Source organism: Triturus cristatus, chromosome 7 (assembly GCF_964204655.1).
Source record: "Triturus cristatus chromosome 7, aTriCri1.1, whole genome shotgun sequence".
NCBI lineage: Eukaryota > Metazoa > Chordata > Amphibia > Caudata > Salamandridae > Triturus > Triturus cristatus.
Window position 1 is genome coordinate 1737991891 of NC_140590.1, and position 27433 is coordinate 1738019323.

The window sequence follows — 27433 nt, forward strand, 5'->3', positions numbered from 1 at the left end:
TGTGGATCAGTTTTATCTGTTAATCCTTTCCATTTCCTGCTGCCTATGTTCATAATTTGTTGCTGTAGACAAAGTATTGCAAAATTCTGGGTAAAAATCACTTCTTGCACCAGTTTCACAAATGTTATTGGGCGGTAAGCCTCCCTTACACATAAGTGATAATTGGAGCAGCAGGGGGCTGTCATGCTGCACTTCCGCAGTGCGTGGGGGTGCTATTAATAACCCCCCATGTGAAAGCTCTCCAAGAGACACCGCACGTCAGAGGGCTGAAGGCGCTGGACACCTACACCATCAGACCTGTGGTTTCCTCTTTCCTGCACAAACAACACTCAAATAGTTTATCTGATCCCAGCAGCCATTTACTCTCAGACCTTCATCAAACTCTGTCAGTTTCAAGCATGGAGGATGAGGAGGGGTACACGTGCCTGCACTTCAAAGAGAGGAGGCGGCCAAGGGATGGAGGTAAAGATGTGCTCAGTGCTAGGAGATCTTGTTATCGTCTCACCTTTATTCTTCAGATGCTAAATGTGCCTTTACTGCCTCTGCCAGTGACTGCTTGCAATGTTGATTCAAGGTGTTGTCTGTGGCCTGAAAGGTGCAGGATGTTTTTTAGACACTTAGGGGTTAGATTTTCAAGCATTTTGCGCTGGGTTAGTGTCACAAAATTTATGCTAACCGGCACACATGTTTTGTGTGAATTTACTTTATAGCACACAGCTTGTTTTCAGCTGGAGAGTACCCTGAAAGTAGCGCAAAGCAGCACAAAGCCTGCTTTGCCTTACTTAGTGCCAAGAGGGCATTACATGGGTGGTACATGGGCATTCCCATGCAATCACCCATGCCTTTTGATGCAAAACCCTATCTACAAAGAATTGTAGAAAGGATTTAGTACTAGAAGTTAACTCCACTTCCAAGGAGGAGCTAACAGGAGAAAGGTTTTTATGTCTCCTTTCTTTTCCGACTTTGTATGCATACACATAGGAAAAACGTTTGAACTTGTCTATGCATGGTATTTTGTACAGGAGGGATACCCTTCCTTTACAAAACCTTTGCAAGACTCACACAAACACCTTAGTGCTATGGTGCGGAGGTGTGTGCGTGGCTCTTGGCAGCTGAAATCAGCGCTAGCGCTAGGCAGAGGGGAGGATAAAGCCATATCTCTGTAGATATGGCGCTCTCCTGCTCCCTCCCTGTCACGCAATGCAGTGCAGCCTCTTTAGGGGTTGTGCTGCGTTGCGCGCCTTTTTAAAAATCTGGCCCTTTATCTCCATGAGCTGCATCTTCACATCAGGCAGGGCTGCACATCTTGGGGAGGAGGGGAGGGATCTTACTCGGGGTTAGAGAGGACATTGAATCCTCATAATAATTTGAAGGGGTATTATCGGTGCGAGAGGACAGATCTGTGTATGTTAACAGACTACAAAGTAAAATGTTTCTTTATCATTGAACTAGCTTCGCTGGTTTCCTGTTTCTGACTTTGAGAAACAAATCCACAGGCTTTATAATGACTCATTTAAAGTTTAACTTTAAAAAGACTTGACAAAGTAAGGTGTAGAAATATTACAGGGAAAAAATATAACAAACAAAATGTAGCCTTGTGCATGATTAGTAAAGTATACATTTAGGAAACAACCGAAACCTTGAAAATTCTTCTGAAATTCTCCAATAATATTTATTTATTTCAACTTGAAAAATTTATTATAATTGGGCATTTGTTTCTTCAGAGGATGTGAGTACTTAAGTGAGGGGCGGTGACCTGGAGTAGTTGTAAATGTAGTAGGTATTACTTGTATAATGCTCATCATAGCAGTACTGTCATAGCAAAACTAGTAGTCATGCATTCAATGTGAATAGTAGAGCTACGACAAATAATAAAGTGTTACTAGTACCACAAAGAGTAGTAGCTGTGGTAGTAATGAAGGACTACTTTAAGGTGTGAATACTGCCCTATTCCTCAAACATTGTGGCCCATATTTGTGGGCTTTTGTCGCAGGCCAGTGCAGAGAGTCACCTTGCTGTGCTTCCCTGAATCACAGGAAAAAGCCTCCCAGGATTGCATTCTGCTGCACACACAGAAAGAGGAAAAAGCCTCCCAGGATTGCATTCTGCTGCACACACAGAAAGAGGAAAAAGCCTCCCAGGATTACATTCTGCTGCACACACAGAAAGAGGAAAAAGCCTCCCAGGATTGCATTCTGCTGCACACACAGAAAGAGGAAAAAGCCTCCCAGGATTGCATTCTGCAGCACACACAGAAAGAGGAAAAAGCCTCCCAGGTTTGCATTCTACTGCACACACAGAAAGAGCAAAAAGCCTTCCAGGATTGCATTCTGCTGCACACACGGAAAGAGGAAAAAGCCTCCCAGGATTGCATTCTGCTGCACACACGGAAAGAGGATTAAGCCTCCCAGGATTGCATTCTACTGCACACACAGAAAGAGGAAAAAGCCTCCCAGGATTGCATTCTGCTGCACACACAGAAAGAGGAAAGAGCCTCCCAGGATTGCATTCTGCCGCACACACAGAAAGAGGAAAAAGCCTCCCAGGATTGCATTCTGCCGCACACACAGAAAGAGGAAAAAGCCTCCTAGGATTGCATTCTGCCGCACACACGGAAAGAGGAAAAAGCCTCCCAGGATTGCATTCTGCTGCACACACAGAAAGAGGAAAAAGCCTCCCAGGATTGCATTCTGCTGCACACACAGAAAGAGGAAAAAGCCTCCCAGGATTGCATTCTGCTGCACACACAGAAAGAGGAAAAAGCCTCCTAGGATTGCATTCTGCTGCAAACACAGAAAGAGGAAAAAGCCTCCCAGGATTGCATTCTGCTGCGCACACAGAAAGAGGAAAAAGCCTCCCAGGATTACATTCTGCTGCGCACACAGAAAGAGGAAAAAGCCTCCCAGGATTGCATTCTGCTGCACACATAGAAAGAGGAAAAAGCCTCCCAGGATTGCATTCTGCTGCACACACAGAAAGAGGAAAAAGCCTCCCAGGATTACATTCTGCTGCACACACAGAAAGAGGAAAAAGCATCCCAGGATTGCATTCTGCTGCACACACAGAAAGAGGAAAAAGCCTCCCAGGATTGCATTCTGCAGCACACACAGAAAGAGGAAAAAGCCTCCCAGGTTTGCATTCTACTGCACACACAGAAAGAGCAAAAAGCCTTCCAGGATTGCTTTCTGCTGCACACACGGAAAGAGGAAAAAGCCTCCCAGGATTGCATTCTGCTGCACACACGGAAAGAGGATTAAGCCTCCCAGGATTGCATTCTGCCGCACACACAGAAAGAGGAAAAAGCCTCCCAGGATTGCATTCTGCCGCACACACAGAAAGAGGAAAAAGCCTCCCAGGATTGCATTCTGCTGCACACACGGAAAGAGGAAAGAGCCTCCCAGGATTGCATTCTGCCGCACACACAGAAAGAGGAAAAAGCCTCCTAGGATTGCATTCTGCCGCACACACGGAAAGAGGAAAAAGCCTCCCAGGATTGCATTCTGCTGCACACACAGAAAGAGGAAAAAGCCTCCCAGGATTGCATTCTGCTGCACACACAGAAAGAGGAAAAAGCCTCCCAGGATTGCATTCTGCTGCGCACACAGAAAGAGGAAAAAGCCTCCCAGGATTGCATTATACTGCGCACACAGAAAGAGGAAAAAGCCTCCCAGGATTGCATTATACTGCGCACACAGAAAGAGGAAAAAGCCTCCCAGGATTGCATTCTGCTGCACACATAGAAAGAGGAAAAAGCCTCCCAGGATTGCATTCTGCTGCACACATAGAAAGAGAAAAAAGCCTCCCAGGATTGCATTCTGCTGCACACATAGAAAGAGGGAAAAGCCTCCCGGGATTGCATTCTGCAGCACACATATAAAGAGGGAAAAGCCTCCCAGGATTGCATTCTGCTGCACACATAGAAAGAGGAAAAAGCCTCCTAGGATTGCATTCTGCTGCACACATAGAAAGAGGAAAAAGCCTCCCAGGATTGCATTCTGCTGCACACATAGAAAGAGTTAAAATCCTCCTGGGATTGCATTCTGCTGCACACGTAGAAAGAGGAAAAGGCCTCCCGGGATTGCATTCTGCTGCACACATAGAAAGAGGAAAAAGCCTCCCGGGATTGCATTCTGCTGCACACATAGAAAGAGGAAAAAGCCTCCCGGGATTGCATTCTGCAGCACACATAGAAAGAGGAAAAAGCCTCCCAGGATTGCATTCTGCAGCACACACAGAAAGAGGAAAAAGCCTCCCAGGTTTGCATTCTACTGCACACACAGAAAGAGCAAAAAGCCTTCCAGGATTGCATTCTGCTGCACACACGGAAAGAGGAAAAAGCCTCCCAGGATTGCATTCTGCTGCACACACGGAAAGAGGATTAAACCTCCCAGGATTGCATTCTGCTGCACACACAGAAAGAGGAAAAAGCCTCCCAGGATTGCATTCTGCTGCACACACAGAAAGAGGAAAAAGCCTCCCAGGATTGCATTCTGCTGCACACATAGAAAGAGGAAAGAGCCTCCCAGGATTGCATTCTGCCGCACACACAGAAAGAGGAAAAAGCCTCCCAGGATTGCATTCTGCCGCACACACAGAAAGAGGAAAAAGCCTCCTAGGATTGCATTCTGCCGCACACACGGAAAGAGGAAAAAGCCTCCCAGGATTGCATTCTGCTGCACACACAGAAAGAGGAAAAAGCCTCCCAGGATTGCATTCTGCTGCACACACAGAAAGAGGAAAAAGCCTCCCAGGATTGCATTCTGCTGCGCACACAGAAAGAGGAAAAAGCCTCCTAGGATTGCATTCTGCTGCAAACACAGAAAGAGGAAAAAGCCTCCCAGGATTGCATTCTGCTGCGCACACAGAAAGAGGAAAAAGCCTCCCAGGATTGCATTCTACTGCGCACACAGAAAGAGGAAAAAGCCTCCCAGGATTGCATTCTGCTGAACACATAGAAAGAGGAAAAAGCCTCCCAGGCTTGCATTCTGCTGCACACATAGAAAGAGGAAAAAGCCTCCCAGGATTGCATTCTGCTGCACACATAGAAAGAGAAAAAAGCCTCCCAGGATTGCATTCTGCTGCACACATAGAAAGAGGGAAAAGCCTCCCGGGATTGCATTCTGCAGCACACATATAAAGAGGGAAAAGCATCCCAGGATTGCATTCTGCTGCACACATAGAAAGAGGAAAAAGCCTCCCAGGATTGCATTCTGCTGCACACATAGAAAGAGGAAAAAGCCTCCCAGGATTGCATTCTGCTGCACTCATAGAAAGAGGAAAAAGCCTCCCAGGATTGCATTCTGCTGCACACATAGAAAGAGAAAAAAGCCTCCCAGGATTGCATTCTGCTGCACACATAGAAAGAGGGAAAAGCATCCCAGGATTGCATTCTGCTGCACACATAGAAAGAGGAAAAAGCCTCCCAGGATTGCATTCCGCTGCACAAATAGAAAGAGGAAAAAGCCTCCTAGGATTTCATTCTGCTGCACACATAGAAAGAGGAAAAAGCCTCCCAGGATTGCATTCTGCTGCACACACAGAAAGAGGAAAAAGCCTCCCAGGATTGCATTCTGCTGCGCACACAGAAAGAGGAAAAAGCCTCCCAGGATTGCATTCTGCTGCACACACAGAAAGAGGAAAAAGCCTCCTAGGATTGCATTCTGCTGCAAACACAGAAAGAGGAAAAAGCCTCCCAGGATTGCATTCTACTGCGCACACAGAAAGAGGAAAAAGCCTCCCAGGATTGCATTCTGCTGCACACACGGAAAGAGGATTAAGCCTCCCAGGATTGCATTCTGCTGCACACACAGAAAGAGGAAAAAGCCTCCCAGGATTGCATTCTGCTGCACACACAGAAAGAGGAAAAAGCCTCCCAGGATTGCATTCTGCTGCACACATAGAAAGAGGAAAGAGCCTCCCAGGATTGCATTCTGCCGCACACACAGAAAGAGGAAAAAGCCTCCCAGGATTGCATTCTGCCGCACACACAGAAAGAGGAAAAAGCCTCCCAGGATTGCATTCTGCCGCACACACAGAAAGAGGAAAAAGCCTCCCAGGATTGCATTCTGCTGCACACACAGAAAGAGGAAAAAGCCTCCCAGGATTGCATTCTGCTGCACACACAGAAAGAGGAAAAAGCCTCCCAGGATTGCATTCTGCAGCACACACAGAAAGAGGAAAAAGCCTCCCAGGTTTGCATTCTGCTGCACACACGGAAAGAGGATTAAGCCTCCCAGGATTGCATTCTGCTGCACACACAGAAAGAGGAAAAAGCCTCCCAGGATTGCATTCTGCCGCACAAATAGAAAGAGGGAAAAGCCTCCCAGGATTGCATTCTGCTGCACACATAGAAAGAGGAAAGAGCCTCCCAGGATTGCATTCTGCCGCACACACAATTCATTATGCAGGTCCTGATCACAAGCTGTCTTCATTATGGTAATGCCCTCGACACGGGAAAGGCTGGCTATCTTCTTACTCACCTGCAGACTATCCATAACACTGCTGCCCACATGATGTGCAACCTTCCCCCTAGAACGCTATCAAGTCCCACATTGAGAATAATCCATTGATTGCCAGCACGTAAATGCACCAACTTCCAGCTTATTTTAAATGTGCGTAAGGCCTTTTCTCTTCTGGTCCATCCTACCTCCAGAGTAAAATCTCTTTTATGGAACAATTAGTGCCTTAAGAGCTGCTATTCAAGTCCTGCTGCATACTAGGTGCATTCCCCTCGCCAGAATGGGGGGCCATTCCTTTCTTAACTTGTCCACCTACCATAGAAATTCTCTCCCGCGGCATCTCCAGTTAACATTCAGCCTTCCTGTGTTTAAGAAGCATGTAAAATCTTAGATGTTCTAGCTTTCTGTTCCTTGGAGGATTCTCAGTGCTCACTACGTCTGTGATATCCTAACTAAAATTAAGGGTCTCCCTCGGGGTTAGTTTGGCGCACTATAAATTGTTTTAGCATTGCATATGTTCAAGTCAAGGGGAATGTTGCTACTTTCAGTTCTGCTTTGAGAAGATGGGACCTGTTAAAGCAGTACTTGGTCTTTTGGTGCCAGGATCCACTGTAGCTGCTGCCTGACTCCAAGATTGCACATTTCAAACATTTGTGTTGTCATGTAGGGCATCTGATGAAGGTCAACAGGAGCACAGGCTGGCGCACTGAAGATTGGTAGATTGTTAAAAGGACATTTCTACTAAACGTCATTCTGTGGTCATTGATAATAAGCCTTAAATTGCATTAATATGTTGGTGTGAGGCAATAGGATAAGACTAAGGGGCCGATTCGGATCTCGTTAGGAAAGCCCTCTGTATGACTTGGATTAAGAGGGCTTACCTAGCGAATCATGCTCCGGGAGTCTGAGCAACCGATTCCGATGCATCCGTATAGTGACGGACTCGGTTCGCTCGTACTGCCATTGAACTCTATGGGAGCCTGTATACTGAATGCGTACACAGGCTCCCATAGCAAAAAGGAGTGAGAGGGGAAAAGGTTGCACCCTTTGGTGGGCACCCCACCGACACAGGACGGATTCAGAGGGCCCTGGGTGAAGGGTGGCCTGCTACATCCCCCCGAAGTCTGGTTCCCATAGCCAATTTGTCTTGGCAAAACCAAGTCGATACAGCTGTCCGAATCGTGAATCGTACTTGCTCGTTCGGAAGCCGGCTCTATTGTGTGACATGATTTGTCTGCGAATATCTCAGACTGACAGGATTGGGTTCAAAAAAGATTCAGTTGAAATCTTCGCATCGTACTTGGTCGTTTGAAACGGAGGATGATTCGGTCAGAAACATAGGCTCCGAATCGGATTTGCCCATTCCAGAACCCATCTGGAGGCCTACCAAACAGAATCAGAATCGGGCCCTAAATAACTTCTAAGAGAAATACATCCTTAATTTATATTTAATTACACATCAGAAACATGCATTTGTCCATTTTGCTCTTAGTGAGAAAGGACCATATTTACATAAAAATCGCTTTGGATAACCCATATAATTCAGGAGGACAAAACAAAGGCAAAGACAACTGGTTGCACCAGGACCCAGACTTTGAAATGTTCTGGGGTTGAATTTAAAAACCTAACCCAATTTCATAAGGATCTAGAAAAAAATTAAAACAACACACTTTCTCCTCAAACTAGTCTCTTTGTGGGGATTTCGTGTGACTTGCCAAGGAAGGTCCTCCCGTTCAATTTTCAAATAAGATATACTGCAAGGCGAATTTCTGAAAATGGTACCTAACTTTAATGGAGTTACACAAATCTAAATTTTACACAACCCTAATATGATGGATTTCAGAGAATGTGTTGAGTCTAGTTTGGCAGCTGTTGCGTCCTGCTTCAGGGAAGGTTGTGAAGAAGAAGAGATCACCTGGTAAAACAATGATAGACTATGTGTAATTCCATCAGAAGATGTCCACCTCCTGCCATTTTGAATTGCAAGCCCATTTCTCCCACATTTAGGTGGCATTATTATCCTGTGTTTTACACTTTATTGTTTTATTTGATGTTGCATATGCTTCCAAAAAATAAATAAATACAATCTTTGCAATTCAAAACAGCATACTTATGCAAGGCCACACCTATGGGCTTTGCCAATGCTCCTTAAGGACATGTGCCCTCATTCAGAGTACAACACAATATGCTGATAAGCGTGAGGTCCACCATAAGTATGTAAACAGCGAAAGCTACACCTAACCAGATGAATGTTCAAGATCGAATAAATTAGCATTTAAATGAAATTGTGAGATTCTGCTGAAAGTTTCAAGTAGCCTCTGTTCACTGCTGCTTAGATGGCACAGTGCTTAGAAATCTTACTTTACCCCTGTCAGCAGGCAATAACTGTTTACCACAGAGCTTTAAAATGATAAAACTTTTATAGTGGGCACTATATAAAAAAGTTACTATTATCACTTCATCTGATGGATGGATGTCTATATTGGGGTTTTCTATCCGAGTCTAACTGTTTCTTGAGACACATCGGGTCGTCCACTGCCCAGGATTCAGTATCTTTACTCTGTCATAGGGGCAGCACAGACCTGCTCTTCCCTGAGCTCCTATACAGTCAATGGTACCACCTTCTTTTCTTATAGTGCTTTGAGTCAGCCAAAAGTGATGTGTAGCACTCACAAAAACTGACTAAAAATAAAGAAGAAAATAAACTAATGCATGGAATACATGCTAAACATTGATGAAGGTAGATAACCCCACTGTCTTAATACAAAGGATGTCACTAAAACTAAGCCCAGAACTTGAATCATTATTTGTGGAGGATTTAATGTACATGTTTCTACAGAAAGACTAACAGCATTATAAAGTAATACATGGGAAGCTGCACACAAGGCAATTTGTGAGACACCTAATCACCTGTTCAAAGAAATGTTGCAGCTCTCCAGCAGTAATAACCGTTGACAGTTACGTTCTGAGTCACAATGCCTGCTGCCAGAGCCAGCAGCCAAGGGGAAAGGAGCCAGCAGCCAAGGGGAAAGGAGCCAGCAGCCAAGGGGAAAGGCAGATTAATTTGAATGTTAATGTACAAGCATACCAACAAATGCCATGAGATGTCTTGGTGCTGAGGAGTCATGGAGGTTACAGTGTTATAAATAGGAAAGGAGATAATTCAAGATTGTTGTATGATTCAGCAGTAAAAAGCCAAGTTTTTAGGTCTTTCCTAAACGTAAGCATGGTGGTCTGTGATATTAGATAAAGTGGAGGGTGTTCCAGAATTTAGCAGTGCCACCAGTGAAACTTGTACCTTCCCAGTTGACCAGTTTAAACTGGGGAATCCTGCGGGGGTAAACCACTAAAGGTTCTTTCTAAAATATTCAGGGCCTGTGCCAGGGCTTTGAAGGTGATACGTTTTTTGGTGGGCAGCTAGTGTTGTTTATGTAGGGCCTGGGAGGCTGACTGGGACTCCCTAGTGGCACCCGAGTGGCTGCATTCTGCAGTGTCCGCAGCTTTTTTAGCCATGTTTGTTGCCTGTTAGTATAAGGAGTGGAACAGTAATCATTTTTTACAAGACCAGGGTAATATTTACTGTTTTCTGGAGTTCAAGGGGAATGAATGGACGCATTTTCTTTTTTTCAGTTCTTAAAGTGAAGAAGTGAGCGCATTCACCTGTGCTCCGAACGTCAGTTTGTCATTGAATAAGACGCCCAGGTTTCTGGCCTTCTTGAAAGGGGTCAAAAGTGTCGGCCCCAAGATGAGGGACCAGAAGGAGGGGTCATTAACAAAAAAGTACAACCTCGATCTTGCCAGAATTTAATTTCAGGCAGTTTTACTTCATGCATCTCCCCACTTCCTCTTTCCACATGTGAAACCTAAATGCTGAAGATTGAAACAATGACTCGTGTGTCATCAGTGTATGACAGAGTTGTTTTTGTTGCCTGAGCTCTCCCGAAAACCAAGAGGCTGATCGCTTGTTTCTGTAGCAGTTAAATGATCTTTGGGGTGCTAATTGGTCTATAGCAGAGCAGTCAATTGGTGTAGTCAGTGGTAGTGTTTTATAAGTCCTCCAGCACATTTGGAAGAGTGTTGGATAAGATCTGGTTGAGCTATGATGATTCCAGTTTGTGCCAGGCTACGGTTAGTTGCATGCTCATTCTGGAATTTTTTTTGGGGGGAAGGGGTAGTGTGTTTGCGAGTTGTAAAATTGAACATGACGACCTTGCGATCTCACCAAGTCAGGGAAAGTGTGGCAATAGCGGAGAGAGCTTGATTATTAGAAAAAATCCCATCCAGGGTCTGGTCAGCTTTGTGAGTAGGTTTTTGGACCAGTTGGGTTAGACTCAGGCTGGCCATTGTGTCAATTAAATGTTCTGTATCTTTATCCAAATGGAATTTAAAATCTCCTAGAATAATAATATCTGTTAGTTTGAGATAGGGTTCTAAAAGTGAGCAAATTGTTTGCTTAAAAGTGGTCTTCTGGCCTGGTGGATGATAAATAAGAATTGCATCGAAGGATTGATTTTTTTTACATTTCTATTTTAGATGAAAGTGCTTCACAGTCTGGGGCAGGCCATTAGTCGGCCCCCCTTTCCTGGTTTGACGTCAAGTCTAAGCAGGGAGTATCCTGAGGTATAGCTGTGACCAGGTCTGGTCCTGGTGTGGCATCTGCCCAAGTTTCTGTGATAAATGACAGAGCTATCCCATGATTGTCAAGAAATTCGGTGAATTGTACCTTATTTTTAATTAAGGACCTTGCATTGATCTCTGTGTGACAGATACTGTTGTTTTTGGAGTTTATCTCTGGGCTGGGGGGTTTTGTCAGAAGTTTAGGTTCTCAATAAAAAGTCTTAGAACCTTGACAAAGCGTGGCTTGAGAATCTGTAATGCTGATAGGGTTTAGGGATTTACATTTATTGCTCCTACCTTGAGGATTCAAGGCGAGCATGCAACTCATGTGCATAAACCTTCCTATGAGTAGTGAAAGGGGTAAGAGGGCCAGTTTCCCTGGCGGTAGGAGTGAACCAGGTTCGGACGAGCGCAGACGGTCTTACCTTAGGCATGCCTGCTGCACGCCTGCTGCCCGCACCCACTGCAGGACAGCCGCATAGTGTGATTTAAGTAGTTATCCCAATTAGAGAGGGTCACTGGTGGTCCCACTGCTAGAGTGCTGACCTCCAAGGATGGTGTCTCTGCAATGGAACCCTGAAGGAAAAATGGCCACAAACAAATCCTTGTTTGCTGCTTTTGTGGTTCTAAAAACCCCAGGTGACCTCTTTCAGTCTTCAACTAAAAAGCCCAATTGCTAAGTGAATATTTTCCAGTATTGCACAGTTCCCAATATCACACAAAAATTGAACACATTTAATACATTGCTTTTTAAGCACTTTCAGGCACATGCATCAAAGCTATTTGCGATCGCAAACGGCGCGAATCGCAAAAATCGGCCGTTTGCGATCGCAAAAATAGCTTTTGCGATGCATGAAACAACTTGCCACTCGCAATTTAAGAAATCGCAAATTATTGTGATTTCTTAAATAGCGATTGCATTTCAGGAATCCCTAATTGAGATTCCTTAAATGCAATGCATTACAGTTTAAAAAATAGCGATTACGCTATTAGCGTGAGCAAATTACCATGAGGCTGGACCTCATGGTAATTTGCGAAAACTTAGAAAAATGCACTTATTTGCATTTTTCTAAGTTTCATGTTGCCCTCACACATGCCCTTAGAGCATGTGTGTATGCAACATTGGTGCAGAGTGAACATACATGGGTGCAATAGGGTGTCCTTTGGACACCCTTGCACCATCGAAATTGCGGGAGCAATTTGCGAGTGCCTACTGGTACTCGCAAATTGCTCCCGCAATCTCTAATTCATTCCTATGGGCCTGGAGGCCCATAGGAATGAATGGGAAGACATTCCTTAATTGCGACTCGCAATTTGCTAGTCGCAATTAAGGAATTTGTGGGAATCGCTATTTCTTTAGCGATTCCTACATGCATAGGGTTTTGCTATTCCTTAATTGCGATTCCTTAATAATCGCTATTAAGGAATCGCAAAACCCTATGATGATGCATGTGCCTAATAGTTTATAGAGCTTAATTAAATGTGCACCTTAAAAAAAACGAAAATGAAAAGTGGATTTTCCTTTTTCTGCTCTATTTTTCTATATAGGCAGAAAAGAAATAGTTATGGCAACATGTTTCTTTTTTATACACCTTAGGTAATTATATAAAAAATAGAATCTCTCAGTATGTTTCTACACACATTGTGAGCTACAGCACATTCTTAAATCTGCTAACTCTAATATATTTTAGCAAGAAATATCTAAACATTTTTTGGTATGTTTTATTTTGCATTAGAGATTCTATTTTTATTCTTCATGTTTGCAAACATGCTATGACTTTTATATTAAAGTGCATGCAGCAATGATTTAAGTTGTTTGTGGAAAGGATGATGGTGTGGCAATGTATTATTAGCAATAAAGTACTCCGTGCTGTATATTTTCAAAATATTGCAAGTCACCTTCGAGTTCTGTGCCTTTATGAATTAACTTGTACTTTTGCCATATTCCTCTATATCCATGATACTCAAAGTACGGCCCGGGGGCTGCATGTGGCCCTCCTGACCTTTACATGCGGCCCCCTGAGCAGCAGCAACACTGGGCTGCTGTTTACATGACTCAGCACTAACATTAAAATAATGGTAACATTTTTAGGAATTCATTCATGGTTAATGTCAGTTAGACAAAAGTAACGAGGCCCTTAAATTTAGGAACACCTTCATTATTAAAGACAGCAAACATGTAAAAATATGAGTCTTTTCAAAATTCAAAAAGTGTTTTTCATTGACCTGTAGAACAATTTCAACTTAATAAAACAAATTATAGCAGTGCATTCAAAACTATTTTTTTAAGTGGTTTTCATACATGAATTTAAAAACGTTCATGCTTTTCCCTTCACACCTTCTCCACCCTGACAACATTGCCATTAGTGATTACATCCAAGCACAGGAGATGATTTTGCACAGCACACATCCTGAAGTCATGTATTTTAAGGTCCTCATATATGCGATAATGAAGAAAAACGATCGAAATTTAAGATTTCAAATTAAATAAAACAATTGCCCGGGGTCACACAATTTGGTCAAGTGGAGAAGCCGGGATTCATCCAAGATTTTTGGGTTTCACTTGCGCAGTTGAGTTCAACCACTCGATATACATTGTTTGCTTCCACTACGCCCAGTTTACACTGCTTCCCCACTCCAGCTGGCATTAGTGCAGCCCTCGGTCACACCAAAGAGCACACTTTGCGGCCCCCGGGAAAATGTTTGTGAGTACCCATGCTCTATATGGTCAAAGAACTCCAATTTTAACCACCTAAATTATAGCAGTCTTTTTTGCAAGTGACTAATAATTTACAAGAAGCTACAAAATGTGACTTTTTCCCATAAAACATTTCTTAGTGATTTGCAGTACAAGGCACAAGCAAAAAATGCTTGACCTACTTTGAAATGTAAAGGAACAGAATGCATTTCACCTGTTGGCAGACAGTGTGGGTGTAAAGAAAAAGCACAGCTTGTTCACGCTAAATCACAGTGTGAAAATGGCCAAAACCACACTGAGAAGTGATATTCACATTCTCGGCAAGATGACTTCCTGCAGTTTGTGGTTTGGGCAGATTGCCAGCAGCTTCCCAACAGTTACAATCTCTAATCTGAATTATATTGTTTTTTTTTACTTTCACCGAGAGTTACAGCTGCTACAACAAACAAAAAACTGCAAGTAAAAAACGGTCTGCCCCAAAATGAGGAATTTCTCGGAGAATCCAACCGGAAATTACATTTTACTAGGTAATTTCTTGTTTGTTAGTAGACTATCTGGGTTACTCGTAACTGAAACAGGATGAGTGCTAAACTTAACACGGGGAGTGTGGTTCTAATGCCCCCCTAATACCTACGTAGAAATAATTAAATCAATCAGGCGCAGGGACTGGCAGTGATTGATAAAAGTCAGAGGACCTGATTCACAAAAAGGAAGTAACTCTGCATTCCTATTAGTATTCCTACAAGCAGGTGCACATTTTCCAATTTTTGTTATTTACAAATGTGACCAGTAGAACATTTGAAAAGTGTTGCCAGGTTTCGAGGCGCAGTTATGTGAATCTTAGCTACCATTTTCAGGGTGACTCTTTCTCCAATGAGGAAATGTAAAGAGGTTACAATTCCAAAGACCTCTGTGGAAATACTTTTTTTTGGAAAAAATAAAATCTCAATGGGGGAAATAATTTTCCCAAATGGAAACCTGTTCCTTTCCACCACCTTGAAGCTTGGGGATGTTCTGTACACTTTTCATCCTGGCAGAGGAGTTAATTGGAGTAAATTGCCAACCATTACAAGAGTGGGAAATACTCAGAGAGGAATTTGTGTGTGCCCATAAAAAGACTCTCAAGGTAAACCATGCTGGTCTACCTACTCCCCACCCTTGGGTGGGTTTATTATTGCTGAATTGAACGCATTGCAGTAGATAAGTCTGAAGGAGAAAAACTGTTTACCCCTGCTGGGTATCTTTATATGAATACCTGGCAAGCATATATGGTGCCATTTTTGTTGGTAAACATACGTTTATTAATGTAAATGGAGTTGTAAATCGAGCTCAGAAGGATACTGACAACCAGCTCAACAGAATTGATATTGACTTTCCTTAGAATACATTTTAGCTTAAAAAAAATCTTTTTATTGCTTTCAGTTAAATAAAGAAAACAAAGAAAATGAGGAGAAAACAGAAATTACACTGTCTCAATAAATGAATCAGAAACCACTGAGCGACATAGTAGAGATTAGTCGGTAGGTACGAATATGGGCACGTTTTATCATAACAAGTTCCAAGGTGATGTCATGAGTGATGTCACTGACCATGTCATGAGTGATGTAATATGTGATGTTGTCAGCAGTGCATTGCGGGTGGTGAGTTATACTTAGCTCAGCTAACTATAACGGCCAAATTTCTCTGGTTTTGTACAAGTGAAATGTCCAACTAACTACAACGTCCCTGAAAACTGTGGTTTTTTCAGTGAATTTCTATGGTTTTTTAAATCCTAATTTCTAACTATAACGTCCCTGAAGCCCATGGTTTTTCTAGTGAATTTCTATGTTTTTTTTAAAATGATCATTTCTAACTATAACGTTCCTGAAACCTATGTTTTTTTTAGTGAATTTCTAAGGTTTTTTAAATGCTAATTTCTAACTATGCCCACATAGGTAGGACATGTGCAGAAAGAGGAAGAAAGGCACAGAACGAAGCAAGTGCAGAAAGAGGCAAGAGAGGTGCAAAAAGAGGAAGAAATGTGCATTAAGAAGCAAATGAAATGTAGAAAGAGGCAACAGACGTCCAGAAAGAGGAAGAAAGGTGAAGAAAGAACTAAGAGATGTGCAGAAAGAACCAACATAGGTGCACAAAGAGGCCTACCTTGACTGTACCTTACAACAGACTCATACAAAGTACCCTAATCACTAATCCTTCTCCAAAGATGTCTTAAACCTCACTTTTTTCTTGAAGGTTCACTATTAATCACCTGCTCAGAATGTTAGGCCTACCAAATAAAAAACAACAATCCTAAGCATATCACTGTTGCAAGTCTGACCAAGTTTGTCAAGGTATGAATGCGTGTATGCTTTTACCTAGTGACATGTTAAATGAAAATAAACATAAAAACACTTGAATACCTGTGTTTCAAACAGCATACTCTGTAAATTTGTGTAAAAAAGGTATATGCATTTCTTTCTGCTCACAATACAAGGCACATAGGTGTTCAATAGTATATTTGAGGGACTCTATAACATATATAAACATAAGACATGTCTGCCTGTGCAACCGAATGACATAGCAGAACTAGCAAGATTTGACCACCTATAAGAGAAGCTACCCACTTTTTAAGCTACCATCTTCAGATGCATAACACATGTGAGAATACATGTGCAGGTAGACATATTCCTCAGTCACAAGAGCATGCAGACCTTTAAACTTGACAGCTTTCACTTCCCATTTGAATATAGAAACAGGCAAGAGAAGTACAGAAAAAAGCAAGAGAATTGCAGAAAAAAGAAGAGAGTTTCAGAAAGAGGGAATAGGGGTGCAGAAAGAGGCAAGACAGGTGACGAAAGAGGGAATAAGGGTGCAGAAAGAAGGAACAGGGGTGGAGAAAGAAGCAAGAGAGGTGCAAAAATAAGCAATAGAAGTGCAGAAACAAGCAACAGAGGTGCAGAAAGAGGCAAGAGGGGTGCAGAAAGAGGCAAAAGAAGTGCAGAAGGATGCCACATAGGTACAGAAAGTAGCAAAAGAAGTGTAGAAAGAAGGAACAGAGGTGCAGAAAGAGGCAAGAGAAATGCAGAAAGAGGGAAGAAAGGTGGAGAAAGAGGCTAGAGAAATGCAGAAAGAAGCAAGAGCAGTGCAGAAAGAAGCAACATAGGTGCAGAAAGAGGCAAGAGGGGTGCAGAAAGATGAGAGAGGTGCAGAAAGAAGCAAAGGAGGTGCAGAAGGAGGCAAGATGGTGCAGAAAGAGGCAAGAGCAGTGCAGAAAGAACCAAGAGATGTGCAGAAAGAGGCAAGAGATGTGCAGAAAAAGGGAAGAAGGGTGTAGGAAGAAGCAAGAGAAGTACAGAAAGAGGCAAGAGAGTTGCAGAAATGGGCAAAAGGGGTGCAGAAAGAGGAAACAGGTGTGCAGAGGCAAGAGAGGTAAAGAAAGAGGCAAGAGGGTTGCAGACATTTTAAACAGAGGTACAGAAAGAAGCAAGTGCAGTGCAGAAAGAACCAACAGAGGTACAGAAAGAGGCAAGAGGGGTGCAGAAAGAGGCAAGAGAATTGCAGAAAAAGGCAAGAGAGGTGCAGAAAGAGGTTAGAGAAATGCAGAAAGAAGCAAGAGCAGTGCAGAAAGAAACAACATAGGTGCAGAAAGAAGCAAGAGGGGTGCAGAAAGATGAGCGAGAAGTGCAGAAAGAAGCAAAGGAGGTGCAGAAGGAGGCAATATGGTGCAGAAAGAGTCAAGATCAGTGCAGAAAGAACCAAGAGATGTGCAGAAAGAGGCAAGAGATGTGCAGAAAAAGGGAAGAATGGTGTAGAAAGAAGCAAGAGAAGTGCAGAGGTAAAAGGGGTGCAGAAAGAGGTAAGAGAAATATAGAAAGAAGCAACAGAGGTGGCAAAAGAGGCAAGAGCAGTGCAGAAACAGGCAAGAAAGGTGCAGAAAGAGAGAACAGGGCTGCATAAAGAGGTAAGAGGGATACATAAAATTGCAAGAGAGATGTAGAAAGAAGCTAGAACAGTGCATAAAGAAGCAAGAGAAGCACAGAAAGAAGCAAGAGAGGTGGAGAAATACAGAAGAGGTGTACAGAAAGAGGCAAGAGGGATGTAGAAATTTGCAAAAGAGGTGCATAAAGAAGCAAGAGCAGTGCAGAAAGAACCAACAGAGGTGCAAAAAGAGGAAAGAGGGGTGCAGAAAGAGGTAGGAGAGGTGCACAAAGAAGCTAGAGGAGTACAGAAAGAGGCAGGAGGTGTGCAGAAAGAAGGAAGAGAAGTGCGGAAATAAGCAACAGAGGTGCTGAAAGAGGTGCAAAGGGTACAGAAATAGGCAAGAAAAGTGCGGAAAAAACAACAGAGGTACAGAAAGCGACAAGAGAGGTGCAGAAACAGACAGGAAAGGTGCAGCAAGAGGGAACAGGTGTGAAGAAAGAGGCAAGAGAGGTGCAGAAAGAAAAAAGAGAGGTGCAGAAAGAGGCAAGAGGGGTGAAAAAAGAGCAAGTGAGGTGTAGAAAGAAGCAAGAGAGGTGCAGAAAGACGCAAGAGAGGTATAGAAGGAAGCAAGAGAACTGCAGAAAGATTCAAGAAAGTTGCAGAAACAGGCAAAAGAGTTGCAGAAAGAGGGGAACGGGGTGCAGAAAGAGGCTAGAGAGGTGTAGAAAGTGGGAAGAGGGTGCAGAAAAAGGCAAGAGGGGTGCAGAAAGAAGCAAGAGAGATGCGGAAAGAAGCAAAAGCAGTGCAAAAGAACCAACAGAAGTGCGGAAATAAGCAACAGAGGTGCTGAAAGAGGTGCAAAGGGTACAGAAATAGGCAAGAAAAGTGCGGAAAAAACAACAGAGGTACAGAAAGCGACAAGAGAGGTGCAGAAACAGACAGGAAAGGTGCAGCAAGAGGGAACAGGTGTGAAGAAAGAGGCAAGAGAGGTGCAGAAAGAAAAAAGAGAGGTGCAGAAAGAGGCAAGAGGGGTGAAAAAAGAGCAAGTGAGGTGTAGAAAGAAGCAAGAGAGGTGCAGAAAGACGCAAGAGAGGTATAGAAGGAAGCAAGAGAACTGCAGAAAGATTCAAGAAAGTTGCAGAAACAGGCAAAAGAGTTGCAGAAAGAGGGGAACGGGGTGCAGAAAGAGGCTAGAGAGGTGTAGAAAGTGGGAAGAGGGTGCAGAAAAAGGCAAGAGGGGTGCAGAAAGAAGCAAGAGAGATGCGGAAAGAAGCAAAAGCAGTGCAAAAGAACCAACAGAAGTGCAGAAAGAGGCAAGAGAGGTGCCGGACGAGGCAAGTGGAGTGCAGAAAGAGACAAGAGGGGTGCAGAAAGAGGCAAGAGAAGTGCAGAAAGAGGCAAGTGAAGTGCACGAAGAAGGAACAGAGGTGCACAAGGAGGCAAGTGGGTGCAGAAGGAGGGAAGAGAGGTGTAGAAAGAGGCAAGAGAGTTGCCCAAAGAGGGAAGAAGGGTACAAAAAGAGGCAGGAGGGCTGCAGAAAGAAGCAACAAGGGTGCAGAAAGAAGCAAGATAAGTGCAGAAAGAAGCAACAGCGGTGCAGAAAGAGGCAAGAGTGGTGCAGAAAGAGGCAACAGAAGTGCAGAAAGAAGCAACAGAAGTGCAGAAAGAGGCAAGAGAAGTGCAGAAAGAGGCAAGAGAGGTGCAGGCACAGGCAGGAGAGGTGCAGAACGAGGGAACAGGGGTACAGAAAGAGGCAATAGGGGTGCAGAAAGAGGGAAGAAGGGTGCAGAAAGAAGTAAGAGGGTACAGAAAGAAGCAAGTGAAGTGCAGAAAGAGGCAACAGAGTTGCAGAAAGAGGCAAGAGAGGTGCAGAAAGCGCAAGAGATGGGCAGAACAAGGCAAAAGAAGTACAGAAAAAGAAAAAATGTGCAGAAAGAAGCAACAGAAATGCAGAAAGAGGCAAAAGAGGCGCAGAAAGAAGCAAGAGTGGTTTACACACCATTAGTACCAATTTAATACCCACATTTAGCAATAAGTAGCAGGTGAGTATTCTAGGTTTGCCTTCCACCACGCTGTAACACTTGTTGCTGCATTTTTGGTAACATTTGAGCCATTTGAGCTAGAAACAAGGTTTTTTTTGTTCAAATCTGCAGATTATGCAGCAGATGATGGATTATGTAGCAAATATGGAAAATGTATAATTGTGCAAAAGTCGGTGCAGCCAAACAGTCGCATAATTCCAGTGGCCCTGCTCATACCTCTGACTAGGTCCAGAAGTGTTCGTCAGTGGTTCCTTCTTTTTTTTTGTCTCATTGATTTTATAGTTTAGCTTCAATGGAAATGATGAAGACTAAACCTGAGTTTACAACTCCACAACACAGACTATCATACCACACAATTACTCTCCATAACACATAATCCCACTCTACATAATTCCTATACACTAAATACCACATACTTTCTATCCAGATAATTTCACTGCATAGCATACCACACAATTCCAGTACACACAACCTACATCCACTCCACACGAAGAAACATTAATAAAACACTTTTACATTTACAACACCAATAGCTCTAACTCTCGCAAATGCAAATGCTTCTTCAACTGGTTGCGTTTGCAGAGTGGTGGAGAAAGGGGTCTGGGCCTTCAACCAGCGCACAGGAATTCCACTGTTAGGACTTACAGGAGGTACCAGGAGGGCTTCTTGGCCCCCAAAGTCCCTCAGGAGTAAAGTGAACTTAATCCCTCAACCCGTAGTGTGCCAGGAGGCGCATTTGCAGAATGGTGGATAAAGGAAGGGCGTGGCCTCCAAAGACCTCTTAGCAATCGCACTGTGTGGGACTTACTGGAGGTAACAGGAGGGGTCGTTGGCTCCAAAGGACAACCTTCGGGGCCAACTGCCCCATCTATTATGACCACCAGTCTGCAAACGCGCCCCCTGGTGTGCTCTTTGATGGGGATTAAAGTCCCCTTCGCTGATGGGAGTCCTTAGGGACCAACTAGCCTACCTAATACCTCCAGTAAGCCCCAGATAGTGGGATTGCTGAGAGGTGGACACAAGCCATACCCCCTTTCTCAACCACTCTGCAACCGCACCTCCTGGCGCGCTCTTGATTAGGGGATGAAGTCCCCTTGCCTCCTGAGGGTCCCCGGTGGACAACTAGCCCTCCTGTTAACTCTAGTAAGCTCCACACAGCTGGATTGCTGAGAGCGGTCTGAGGCCATGCCCCCTTTTTACACCACTCTGCAAACGTACCTCCTGGCGCACTGCTGCTTGGAGGATGAAGTCCACTTTAGTCCTGAGGTCCTCAGGACACAAGAGGGCCTCATCGCTGCCATAGCCGGGACATTGCAGGAGCCGGCCCTAGGGGGGGGTGGTCCCCAGGGCCAAGAAGGGCTCCAGGAGGGGGGCCGCGCAGCCCCGGTTCCAACATTGACACAGCCCCGGGGAGGTGGGGGTCCCCTGGGCCGGGGGTCCGTAACGGACCTCATATTAACATAATTTGTGCCCCAGGAGGTGGCAGTCCTGTGGCAGTGTGGGAAAGGGCAGGAGCCCCTCACACTTCTATAATTTAATTGGAGGCCCTATTAAAGTAAACCCTGAGGGAGGTGGCATTCCCCGGGGCAGAGTGGGGGGGAAGGAGCCCTCCCCATGCATTGTTTTATTAAAGAGCCCCGGGGAGGTGGTGGTCCCCGTGGCTGCGGAGGGCTGCCACCGGCCCTCACATAATTTTCTCATTGCCCCCGGGTCCTGGCCCACGGGGGGCTCAAAGAAACAAAGCACTGGAGTCTGTGCTTTGTTTTTTTTTATTTTTTTGATCTTATTCGCACACCCAGTGCTGTCTTGTCTCTGGGTGTCATTGTGGGACCCCCTGAGCAGGCCTAGGGTGTCAAGGTATTTCTTACCTGCCCCCTTTTCTTGTTTTTTATTATTTTTTTAAATTGTTTTCTTGTGACTAAGTGTTATCGAGTCACAAGATGGCTGCCAACACTTCTTGGTTTGGAGTAATGACAGCAAATCAAAATCAAGTTGGTGCTCGGGAGGGTTTGCGAATCCTCTTCGGCCCTCAGATATAGATATTTTTATTTTTTGAATTTCTCAGGAACTACTAAATGGATTTACACCATTTAAAAAGATGCACGTATTCTGAACAAAGACCTACCTTTTTGCCAAATTTTATGTAATTCCGTTCAGCAGTTCAGGCTGTAGTTTTGTCTAAAGTTCCTATGGAAATTACCATTTCCCGGCCCACACTCTACAAACCAACCCAAAACTTTCAAGACAGGAGCTGACCTGTGCGAACCATTAGTTTTGAAAATTTTGCAAAGATTCGTCAAACGGCGCCAAAGATATTGGCATAAGAAAAAATGCTTTTTGAATAGAAACAAGGTCCTAACTATAACTACCTATATATTTATTTATATTACTTACTGCCGATCACCAGTAGGTAGTTATAGTTAGGACCAAGTTTCCATAGGAAGAGCATTTTTTGTTTTGCTTATAACTTTGGCGTCGTTTGATGAATCTTCATGAAATTTTCCAAACTAATTCTTTGTTCATATCAGCTCCTATGCTGAACGTTTGGGAGTGATTGGTCAAGGGGGGGCTGAGAAAAAAGGGCGGTCCCTAAACGTGTCGGGACGTGGCGATCGCCAGTAGGTAGTTATAGTTAGGACCAAGTTTCCATAGGAAGAGCATTTTTTATTTTGCTTATAACTATGGCGTCGTTTGATGAATCTTCATGAAATTTTCCAAACTAATTCTTTGTTCATATCAGCTTCTATGTTGAACGTTTGGGGGTGATTCGTCAAGGGGGGGCAAAGAAAAAAGGGCGGTCCCAAAACGTGTTTTCTCCATGCAATTTCCATAGGAAAATTTAGACAAGGCTACAGGTTGAACGGGTGAACGGAATTACCCCAAATTTGGCATGGAGAAGGGTCTTAGTCTAGAAAGCACACTTTTCTTTATTTGGTGTAAATCTGTTCAGTAGTTTTGGAGATATATCGAAATTTACAGATATCGATATTTGGGAATTCTGCCATCTGATTGGCTGAGAAGTTACAAGCAGAAGCTTGCTGGTTATTGGCTGCGAACGGTTGCAACTAGGAAGTTTTGGCAGCCATTTTGTGATTCAATTGAAGCGAGTAAGGGGAAGAAAGGGTGAAAAAAGTAGGAAAGAGGAGGGTAGGAGTGCTGTGAGCTCTGTGGGGTGGCTAGGGTGTGCTATACAGGGAGTTTGAAGCGAAGTATTCACCCCTATTGGTGTGAAAGTACTGTTTTGTGCAGAGTGAGATGGTGCTGAGGTGAGGTGAGGAGAGGTGCCGGTACACTTGGGGATGAAACCGTGTGCCTAAACCGGGAGCTGATTGCTGTAAACCGATGTGCTCTGGGCACTGTAGTATACTGGCCTCTGTAGCATAGCTGTGCAAGTGGTGTTAGTATGCGTTTAGACTTTAGTGTGAGTGGGAAGCAAACTACTCACTCCTACCAGTCTGAAGACTCGGGGATCATACCGTGAGCCTAAGCCATGAGCTGATTGCTGTAAAGTGATGTGCTGTGGGTGCTGTAGGATACTGGCCGCTGTAGCATACCTGTGTAAGTAGTGTTAGTAGGCGTTTATATTATGCAGGGAGTGGGAAGTGAACTACTCACCCCTACTGGTCTGAAGACTCGAATGCAGTGTTTTAGCGAGCAGGAATAAAGACATAATTGTGAAGAATATAATGCAGAATGTTGCAATGCCATAGAAGACAAATGGTGAAATCAGGTGTGTCTAAGAAAGTGACTGTGTGTAATAAAGCAATGGAGTCTGCAAGTTATATAAAAAGTGTCTTTATCTAAGTGCCATAAATGGACCCACTGGTGCAAGAGCTAAGGCATCCAGCTGAGGCAAACTCCAACCGCTTCTGCTGTATTCAAACCAAAGCTCCTGCATCAGTGAATTCCACATTACATGTTACAGTTGCATGTGACATAAACAGTACCTATTAGACATGAATGACTCTAAATTCTATAATGAAAATAAAGGTAGGATACGATTACCACATGTATCCTTTAAGAAAACAAACAAAACAAAAATATTCCAAAATGTAGTCATCAAACATCTTAGGTACCCTGGTACTCCTTTTTTGTAACCCAAAATTATCAACAGCAGAACAGTCAGCAATCTCTTCTACAGTAGATTCAATCTGGTGCATGTCAGAATTGGTAATAGTTCTACTCACATCGGAACTTTGAGGAGGAACACAAACATTGTGCTTCTCAGAAGCACATTTGGTACCCTTCTCTTCAAACCATACATTATTGTCTTCAGCCCTTTCAAAAAAACATTCTTGTGCAAGAGCTAAGGCATTGAGCTGAGGCAAACTTCAACCGCTTCTGCTGTATTCAAACCTAAGCTCCTGCATCAGTGAATTGCACATTACATGTTACAGTTCCATGTGTCATAAACAATAGCTATTCGACATGAATGAGTAAATTCTATAATGAAAGTAAAGGTAGGACACGATTACCACACTGTGCCAACCAGTTCCTAAACAATATCGTGTTTTTTGATCTTGATCGCCAGCTCGTGAGCAGAGGCTGAGGATGAGCTAGTTTGTGTGAAAGGGCTTTGTGGATAACAGGCAGGCAGAGAGACGTGTGCCCAAAGAATAGACATGGTTTCAAAATGGATGCCGGGTTTAGGCTAATTTAGCAAGTAAATAGCGTATTTGCATAGGCCATACATCACCCATCCCTGGTTAGGCTGGAGACGTAAGGGGCAATAATGAAAACAGGGTTCAAATGCCTGAGCATACTTAGAAAGTTATTATATAAAAATAGTTCAATTGAAGTGTATTAAAACATTTTATAAGAAAAAGTAAAAAAAGTTGGAAAAAATCAATCCAAGGATAATGTGAAGTTCTTACAAGTCTTGGAGATTGCAGTCCGGAAGTTCTTCAGCGGCTTGAGATGCCTAATGTTCCAAGAGGCGATTGTTGCCATCATGTGAGAAAAGCAAAGCGATCCAATTTATATCCTTGAAGGGACAGTAATGTTCCTCGAATGTTGGAGTGGCAATTTGAATTGGCAGGCAATCTGCGATGTTGTCAAAGGTCGCACGTTGCAGGAGATCTTTTGCGGCTGCGCAGAAATCCCATTCCGCCAAGATACCTTTTTGCGTTGCAGCCGCAATTTCTCCACTGCCTGAACAATGAAGTGTATGGTTTTCAAGATACTCCATTACCTGCTGGATATCGGGAGCGATTGTTGGGATGTTGGCAAGGCATAGATCCATTCGCCAGTTGAATGGGCAAGTTTTGCAATAAAAAGATGGTTGCACGCAGAGTGCATATGTGTAAATAAATGTCATGTTGTAATTGGCTCCCATAATAGAAAGAGGCAGGCAGCCGAAAAGTTGTTCCATTGATTCACGGTATTGATGTAGCTTCGCGTCGAGGCATATTCTGTCGGACATGATTGTTATCACAGGGAGCGCAGCCATTTTGTACAAGCAAAAATAGTAGTAGGATGGCTGCAAACAGAGCGAGAATTATGGGCACTGTTCCTGTTATTCCAGAGTTGATCGAATGAATGAAGTCTGGTATTATACCAAAAACAGTTTGAAAGCCTGGAAAGGAGATAATGTTAAAAAGGTGTGCCAGACCTTGAGTGTCAGAAGTGTTGAAAATTGTGTAACAATTCACAAAGTGTAATGGGAGGTTCGTATTTAAAAGGGACTGTATTTTACTTGAAGTTTGTGCTATCTGCAGTCGATAAATTTCTTTTGCAGAAGTGAGGGACACTTCTGTTTGAAACAAAAGTGCTTTCAGTTTGTTCAGTTTAATGAAATCTGTTCTCAAAGTGGGTATTGAAGACCAAGTTGAACTTTGGGAGTTACTTTGTGTGTGTGGGAATAGAGATTGCCACAGGAAGTTACTCGGTTTGAAACAGTAAGGACATACGGTATGCCAGCTAACATGCCGTAGCAGTCCATGTTATTAAGAACCAGATAACTGTTGCTAGAAAGCTGTGTGAATGTTGGTCTGATGGTGGGAGTTGGATTGCTTTTAAGAAAGCACGCAAGATTGGGGGCTGTAAGCTTAGAAGCGTCATGCAGTTGGACATTCTTGCATAGTAATGAATGACTGCCATTGTTGTCACAATTTTCACCTGTGAGATAAACGTCTGTATCCTCTTAAGACAGCGATATGTAAATGGGAGAAACCACTGCTCGTGAATAAATGCGCTACCTTATATAATCACATACAACATGACAAACAACATGTACACTTAGCAGACACAACAACACTACGTACTGTGGGAACCGTGGCTAGCCATGTACACAAACCAAACATGGAATGGCACCTCTGCCACATAATGCAGAATGCGGGGAGCATGTGTGAAGGTGGCAAGTGATTCTCGATTATAAAAGTATACAATGCAAAGTGTTGAGGGGATGTGCTGGAGAGACTTGAGTATGCAGAGCACAGAGATGTACATGTCAACATACACTGATGGTCTATTGAGTGAAGTGGACAGTGGGCGCAACCATGATAGTACAGTCAGTAGGGAAGATTACAAAAACATAGCGCATACGTGCCCCCTCCAGCCCCCCCCCCCAAATCTTTAGCATAGTGGGCTGGCTTGGCGTACGCAAGGCTAGCATAGGGCTATGAATAAAAGGCCAGTTTCTCAGGGTGTGGTTCTCTTCCGGAATGGCGAATGTGTCTGCCAGGTCTGCGCAGCTTACACCGCCACGAGGCTGACGCCGTGAGCGAAGGTGGGTGCGTGAATGATGCTCTCAGCCTGCTGGTACCCAGAAACCATCATGGACGCTGCGACGCACATATGCCCCACAGTTCACCTTTCGACACCGCCGTATGTTAAAGAGGGCCCACCATATGCCGGCGGAAGCTCGTGGGCCAAGGTCTGCGAGCCGGGAAGGCTCCTGAGATCAACGCTGGCTACCGCAACACAGGCAGACAGCACCCAGCCAGAGGCTCAGCACCGTGGAGTGCTCCGTATACTACTAACACAATAGTCCAACAGGTACCAACGGTGTCTTGATCCCACAATGGACAATGTTAGAACTGCATCTGAGAGTGGAGATGAAGGTACTCCCTTCAACCAGGTGCAACCAATCCGGGTCCCAACAGTGGAAAGGTGTCTTGATCCCACAATGGATGATGTCTGATATTACCTACTGCTTTGTTTTCACAGAACTCCCTCCGTTGAGGTGCATCACACTCTGTGCTTCCGTAGCTAACTGCTGCACATGATTATTGGGCTTGGTTGACTGTAGTCGCTGGATTACACTGCGGTACAGCAGGTCCGAACAGTGAAATGGGGTCTTGATTCTATGATTGAGGATGTCAGAAGTTGAAGTCTGTGATGATTTCTGTGTACCCCCTCCGATCAGGTGCAACCAACTCTGTGCTTCCGAATCCAATGGCACGTGGCTGTGAGGCGTTAATGACCACTGCCTCTGGCCTACACTGTGGTCAGCAGGGCTCACAATTCAGATCGAGTGGTGATTGTTAAATTACAGAATGCAGTAGGCTACTAACTACAACGTCTATTGAAATATACACAATATCCTTTTAGTATTGAAGAACTTTTTTTTAGATGAGTTATAGGTTTAGTACAATGACCAAATTCTTCTTGGTAGTGGAAAAGAACACTGAGTAACAGTCTATACTGTGGACAGCAGGGATCGCAATTCGAATTGTTTTGATTTATTTATTGCAGAATTTTTTGTAAGTTATGTTGTT

The 27433-nt window shown here is 43.8% G+C and overlaps 1 protein-coding gene across 1 annotated transcript in view; it reads left to right on the top strand.

Moving 5' to 3' along the window:
• The first annotated feature begins 391 nt into the window (after window positions 1-391).
• Window positions 392-27433, top strand: part of LOC146812950 (killer cell lectin-like receptor subfamily F member 2) — a 94771-nt gene continuing 67729 nt past the window's right edge. The window contains exon 1 of the mRNA XM_085619988.1: window positions 392-462. Within this exon, the coding sequence (XP_085476114.1) occupies window positions 399-462 (64 nt within the window). The 5' untranslated portion in view covers window positions 392-398. The remainder of the gene's footprint in view (window positions 463-27433) is intronic.